Genomic DNA, 7,615 nt, shown 5'->3' on the forward strand with positions numbered 1-7,615 from the left:
GCAATTCTACTCCATCAGTTCCTAGATCTACTTGGCGAGCTCCAGAAGGAACTTTAGTGGACGTTTGGTTCATAAATTCAGAACCATTCTCAATTTACGTATGTTTTTTGTGAGAGAAAACACTATTCAAACTATAGCACGAAATCCTCATATCAAACATCCCAATACAGACTCCCGGTCGCTTCACTCCTCACATCATAGAATGCCTAACCATAGGACAAGGTGTGAAGTTAGCCTTGTGAATTTTGGCTTCTCGGATTGGGTAGTAATTGAGTGTGATGCAATCAACGCCGTTCTAGTGATTTTACTAGTCCTGTTAATAAGTTTTGGTATGATTTGGTTCCATCTTTTATTAGTGGTATTGTACTCAATAAGATATGTGTGATTAATAAAATGACATTTTCCCCTAAAAGAAAAAAGAAATTTAACTTAATACTTTGTCAAATGTGTCCTTGTTTTTTTTTACTAATTAGATGAAATGGAAGAATCATTTATGAACATGTTACATTAACTAATTTCTTGATTTTGCTCTTACATTTCTTTTTCAACGTTATTTTTTTAAAATTAATTTGAACCAAAATTCAATATGAATGTTATATATGCATATTTGGATACGTGGAACCCATCTTCTATTAGTGAAAAATAGGAGGGCACAAAATTAAGTATTAGTTTTGCATTACAGTGCTATTTAATATATTTATTGTTTGCTAGATGTTATTTAAAAGTTATTGTCATCAGAAGTGGTTAGGTATTTAGTCTTTTCTTTTTTCCAAAACTATTGTGAATAATAAAAGCATAAATTTTCTGTATTTTATAAATTGTCAAAAACTTTGTTCTAGAAATTTTGCTCGTATATTATATAGGAAGAATCTAGATAATTGGATCCTTTTTTCTTTGGAGAATGCTAACTGGATATAGATGGAAAACAAAAAAACTAATATTAATTATCCCGTAAGTAATTATTGAAAGGAAGTACAAATGAAATAGGACTCGAACATATTTTGCGTATAAATACATCAGTAGTATATTCGAAAAGAAGAGAAATTACTATCCCTGGAGATAAACTACCGCTGAAGTAGAGAGAAGTAATTATCAGACTGATAATTTGTGAGTATAAAGGAAATTACCTTTTTTAGTCGATTTTTACGCAGAATCTTAAATATTACTAATTTACTATAAAGCTGTATGGCCATCATCGTAGCATTAATATTAAGTTTGGTTTATTTATTTCTAGAAAATTTAAACTATTAATAAATGTACGTAAGAGTTGAAAGTATAATATGTTTAACATATAAGAGTATATACTTGTTTTTGTTATTTTCTTTTCGGTGCAAATCAAATTTTCCTTCTAGACTAAAGCATTAATTTTCTCTAATTATTTTATATTTTAATCTGCTGTTTCCCATTTACGTAACTCAAAATCCAAATCCTACTACAAGTTCACGTCAATTTCTCTATATAACTAACTAGGGCAAAATTCTTCCTCAGGAATCTAAACTAAAATTAAAGAAACGATGACTGATCTTCAATCAGTACTTGAAACTCAAATGATGAAACTTCAATTAGCTGAAGCTGCCGAACTTGAAGATGGAAAATCTCAAAAGCAATGTTTCAAATCACTTCTCAAGAAAAGTGAGAGGCCTTTGAAGATGGTTTCAGCAGCGTACTACATACCAAAAGACCAGAAACTGAAGCCTCAAGGTGAGGACGCCCACTTCATCTGCGCCGACGAGCAGGTGATCGGCACGGCAGACGGGGTCGGCGGCTGGGTCAGACAAGGCATTGACGCAGGCGAGTACGCCCTAAAACTCATGATCAACTCCGCCGACACTGTTCGCAAAATTAAGGCCTCATCATCATCATCAGCTATTGATCCAAAAAAAGTTCTTTACCAGGCTTTTGTCGGTGCAAGGAAGATAAAAGGCTCCTCGACCGCTTGCATCGTCGCCCTCAACGGCCGCGTTTTGCACGCAGCTAACGTCGGAGACAGCGGGTTCATAGTGTTCCGGGACAAGCAGTTCTTGTACAGGTCGCCAACGCAGCAACGCGGATTCAACCGTCCGTACCAGTTAGGGAACCATTGGTCAAGCGACCGTCCCCATTGCGCTTCGGAACCGAAAGTTCCTGTGATGGTTGGAGACATTGTGGTGCTTGGAACTGATGGATTGTTGGATAATTTGTTTATTCGGGAGATGGAGATTATTATAGAGAAGACGGAGGAAGTGAAACCAGAAAAGTTGGCGGAGGAAATAGCAAGAATGGCTTATTTTAAGTCTTTGAATGAGGATTGTGAAACTCCTTTTTCGAGTACCATGTGTAAATTTTTGGGCCGCCAAAAGCTCGGAGGAAAAAAGGATGATATTACAGTAATAGTTGGCCATATTGTTGGCAAGTAATTGGATATGTATTATTTATGTAGTTCACTTATTCAATTCAATGATTCGTTAGATTTATCTTCCATATTGTTCGTTAGATTTTGAGCAATATTACTTCTTGTGCAATGTTGAATTTCTATACCAATGTCAACACTTGATCTTTGCTCTCTAATACAATGCTATAGTTAATGTTGAATTTGATCTATGCTATATTTGTTGTCAAAAGTTAAATATTAATATTAAAATTTGGCATTACATACATAAATGCATAACCATTGTTTTGCATACTATATGTCAAATTTGGTATTGGTTGCTTTTTGCCGATGAATTACAATTTCGATACGGCTGAAAATAATGGACGTGACTTATGTATTTAGGGTAAACAATTATAAATAATCTTCTGTACTTTATTGTTTCTTCTTTTTTATATTTATTTATTTTATTTTGCTATTTCTATTTCTCTTAGTGCCTAGTGTTAAACAATTGGGTCTTCAATTATTAACAAGTATACCATCTGCTAATCGAAGGAGCTCGGAGGAATCAAATATCTAAAGATAATAAAAGAATAAATGCCATGCAAGTCTAGCAATTTAGACTTCGAGTAACGTGTTCCTGCCTTTTAAGTAAAACTGGTTGAGGCACGTGTGATACACATATTGACTTGAGTTGTAACTAAAAGAATGAAAAGAAAATTGTACTTACAAATTTGAAAAGAATATACATTAAAAGTCAAAAGACCACATTTCAACAAAGAATTATGATGATATAATATTTGCTGCATAAAACATTCTGGCATCGTTTGTTTTGCTCATTTAAGTGAGTTAAAAAGTAAATTTATGTGAAAAAAATATTGTAATAAAAAGGTTAAATTTAAATTTGTGTCTTCAAAACTCACCATTTCGATGCTATGTTTTTCAATTCTAATTTTATTTGCGTTTAGCTCCTTTTATTTTTTGTTTTGTATTTTTGTGCACTCGTATTATAAAGGCTCGCTATTCCTTTCTTTTCCCCTTGTTTTTGACACTGTAGACATCAACTTAAACTCTTAGCTTATATCTAATCTTTTCTGTTTTTTTTTTATATATGAGATTCTTCATTCATACATATGATAAGTGCTTAATTTCACATATGTTCCGGTTAATTCCCTCACATTTCTTTGCTTATTTTTTTTGAGTATTTTGTGTTTTAATTGTGTTTTTATATTTTAAGATGTTTTTAAAGCTAAAGGAAGCTTTAGAGCTTAAAAAAGACAAGTTGTAGAAGTACCGAGCGCCAGAGCTCAAGAAAACGAGCACCGCGGCACTCTAACGTGCACATACCAGAGAGGTTGGCGCCATGGCGCCCATGTGTATAAAGGGGCAACGCCGTGACGCTGGTTCTTGATGTTGCGGCACTAGGTGCTGTCATGAATTTTGGAAAAAACTCCGTTGAGTGCCGTGGCGCTACCAATAGAATTGCGGCGTTGGTGTGCGACTTGGCAATCAAGAAAGGAGTTTTTAGGGCCCGAAAATTACCCAATTGAGCCCCCACTTGGAGGCCTATAAATGTATCATTCCTAGATCATTTCAATAAGCTTTTTCCTCATATTTTCAGCCATCATAAGAGATGAAAAAGAGGAGATCAAGCTGTGACTCTGAAGAGGATCGCCTGCGTAGAGATTCTTGAAGAATTATCCTAATTTTTTCTTTCATTCTCTTCCTTTTCTTTAGTTTTTATTTTGTTTTTCAATTATGTTAGATTAGGTTTTATTTTGGTTGAGGGTGATTTCAAAGCCCAAAACATGGCTTTGTGGTTGAATATTTAGATGTTATTTTCTAATTTTCTATTGAGTTTGCTTATGTTCTTCCATAAATATTGCTTATGATTATTTTCTTGTTTTGTTTGGGTAGCTAGCTAAGTATGACTTGAGAATATTCTGTTGCTAGATTAGGAGTCTTGATCCCTAATTGTCTTGAAGTTCTAATCATTAGTAGCGAATTATGGTCAATAATTGCGGGAGGCTTTTATATGATTGCATGTGGAATATAACCTAGGTTGAATAATCCGAGCTTGTGTGATTGTTATCTAGATCAACCTATCTTTCTTATCATAATGCTTCCTTTGGATTGAATCTAGAGAGCTTCTTCTAGGTTGTTTGAGGGAAATAGATTAAGCGAAGAACTTGTTTTGCTTAACAATAAACTAAGGAAAGATTGGGCTAACAGAACTTGTTGTTATCCACAGTTGATAGTTTTGATAGGGAATTGGGAATAATATTATTTGTTCATTATGATTCCATTGTCTAGTGGTGTAGATTGATCCTTTAACCAGTTTTCTTTCATTGATTATTTCTTCTATATTTATTTCAAGTTTTGTTTTGTTTTATTTTATTTAGTTAAGTTTAATATTTCAGACCCCTTATTTACATTTTTGTTTTGTAAAATAAATAAAATTCTGCATGAACGACCCATACTCAACCACGATCATATCTTAGCGAAGTTTATAAATTTGATACACAGTAAAAACACCATCAACATACGTCATACATACATACATACAAAAGTAATGATTGAATTGAATTATTAGTTTTTTTTTCTTCTAAGAAAATATGTAAGTTTTGTATTTAAATTTAAATAAAACAGAGGATAAAGGGTTTATCATTAGAGATAAGGTTTTTAAGGTTAGAGTTTATCTTTAATTAGGATAATTTCTTTTAGGAAGATAAGGTTTCTTCCTTAGCCTATTTATTCTGTATTATTTTTTACTATTCCCGAATAAAAGAGGAAAGTTTCTTTCTAGAAAATTTACAATAATAATTCCGTAGGATTTCAATAATAAGAGTTTTTGTGAGGCATATCTTCCATATCGTCGGCCAGGAGGAAACATTTTGTATAATATATGGATACCACGTATATTGGAAACATTTTCTCTTAATTGTGATCACAAATCAGGGCACATATGTTAAAATGATTGGCATATATAACTAACACCATTAAACATCCTGCTGTAGAAGCATTTAGAGCCGAGGTGTTGATAAAAAGAGAAGGGTTAGAACTACTTATATATATATATATATATATATATATATATATATATGGTATATGGAAATAAAGGTGTTCTCTTCTTAGTCTTTTTTTTTAATAGAAAGAAAAAAAAAACATACATATTCATTTAAAGATCGGTTTATTTTGTTTAATTCTTTCCATTTATTTTAATGAAAGTGGGTTGTACAAATTAAAGATAACCGAAATCAATCAAACTAAGAGATTAATGCACCGAAATCCAATTGACCAACCTTAAACGAACACATTCAGTTCAAGAACAAAAATAAACCGCACGTGGGTGGCGTATTTGTGGTTTTGAGAATAGTATTTTCAGTTAAAACAAAACAAAATCCGACACACTTGCAAAAAATAAGAATTGGAAAGCTTGGACAATAGACACTCGAACGCCAGAACTGAACATGTAGAAAGATGCCTCTAAACATTGATCTACACATGCAATTATGTTAATTATGAGTTCTAGATATGTTTATTACACAGGAAAAAAAAACTTTAAAAAAAGCAAATTTCAACAGTGCCACATCTAAAAGAATTTCCTTTCTCTACCACTCCATATAACTAAGTAATATGAATTTCCATTCACTTTCACACCTTAAGTAACTCTGTTTTGAATTTGCATAAATCAAATTGATTGGAAATTTATGCAAATAGTTGAACCAAAATATACAAGTCTAATATTAGAATCAAGGTATTTGCATTGAGTTGTTCGTTTGGAGTTTAACTCAAAAAAAAGTTTGAACTCAAGTTATAACTTTATTCAAGTTCATGTTTTTTTTTGTAAAATTTGAGTTTGAACTTGAGTTTTAACTTGAGTTTGGGGCTAAAATATGAGTTTAAGTTCTCCCCTTCAACTCAAGTTTCTAAACTCAAACTCAAGTTAATGAACAATATTTTTTCTATTAACGCCATAACTTATTCGTTTTAATTTCAATTGAGCTGATTTTTTTTCTATGCGTTCACAACGAAGAGATGAATAAAACCCCACCCATATACCATATTAAAATTTTCCATCACCATTGAGTTTTTATTAAAATAATATCCAAATACAAATTCAAGTTTTGACCCACCCAAACACAAACTCAAATAGATTCTCAATTCAAACCATTGCTCAAAATGTGTCCATCCAAACACAAACTCAAATTAGAGTCCCAAATCAAATCATATTCAAATGCATCTTAACTGAAATCAAGATTTGAACTCAAATCACTCTTAACTCAAAAAATGTAAACGAACAAGCCGTAATTCTAGTTCCCAAAAGAATCTGAAAATGGTTTGTAATCACAAAAATCACGGAGCAAAAAAGGTTGAGAGCAAGTTAAGGTACTAAAGAAGAAGTGAAGAGAAGATGGAAAACCCCTACTCAAGTGTTATAATAGCGCTTGTTGTGTTCTTAGCCGTGTATGCACAAGAGGCCTACGATCTTAGCAATTTGGAAATGAATTGGAACAATATCTTCTCTTGTTAACTCATTCTGAGCAATGGCCAGAGATGGGTCTCCCCAACATTAGACAGCCTAGGCGGTTGCAATCCCCAACAAAAATCGACAGGCGCGGGTTATGACTTCAGCGTGGGAAAGAGATGCGTCCATGAAAGTTCGCAACAAAGGAAACGAGGAATTTTCGCCTCAGTGTAAGCTTGTTACAACTACCTGCAGGCCAACATCATAGACAATTGCTATGCCGAGTTTCAGTGCAATTAAAATATGCTGTCTACATACAAGAGTTTTAGAACATTTTGTATTCAACACCACTATAATCTGATTATGTGCCCCCAATTTATCAATTATTAAATTGCACAGGGAAAAAAATGATCAGTTATTTTGCTAACATGCTTTTGGTACTTTGATTAGCTAGGTTTTTATTCTTTTAATAGCTTTCATCTTGTGTTTTTAATGAAACACTAGTATATGTGGTTTCTTTTTCAATTGAAGCTCCTTATAAATCATGAATGACTGAGTTTTTAATGAACGAAAAAGTGCATACATGTTTCCATAACATTTTTAGCAACACAATTTAGCTCCTATCATTAAAAGCACGTTCCTTGAAATAGCTTTTACTACTAGCATTCCACAACATTTTTGCATTACAATTTGTAGTAGTGATAGCGTTGCTACCTCGTTTTTAGTTTACGATATGGTGTAGATATTATTAATATTTTCATGTTATTCCTCAAAAACTTATGTCTTTCCAATTTTTATCC

At 32.7% G+C, this 7,615-nt stretch overlaps 1 protein-coding gene across 1 annotated transcript; it reads left to right on the forward strand.

Annotated features, from left to right (window-relative positions):
• The first annotated feature begins 1,514 nt into the window (after positions 1-1,514).
• Positions 1,515-2,396, forward strand: LOC21387842 (probable protein phosphatase 2C 55). Its single transcript, XM_010088326.1, has one exon. The coding sequence runs from the start codon at positions 1,515-1,517 to the stop codon at positions 2,394-2,396; it is 882 nt and encodes a 293-aa protein (XP_010086628.1).
• The last annotated feature ends 5,219 nt before the right edge of the window (positions 2,397-7,615 follow it).

The sequence above is a fragment of the Morus notabilis genome, unplaced genomic scaffold (genome assembly GCF_000414095.1).
Source record: "Morus notabilis unplaced genomic scaffold, ASM41409v2 Scaffold913, whole genome shotgun sequence".
NCBI lineage: Eukaryota > Viridiplantae > Streptophyta > Magnoliopsida > Rosales > Moraceae > Morus > Morus notabilis.

What these genes read in the sequence shown, in the direction of transcription:
- LOC21387842 (XM_010088326.1), top strand. Translation starts at nt 1,515, where the DNA reads ATGACTGATCTTCAATCAGTACTTGAAACTCAAATGATGAAACTTCAA.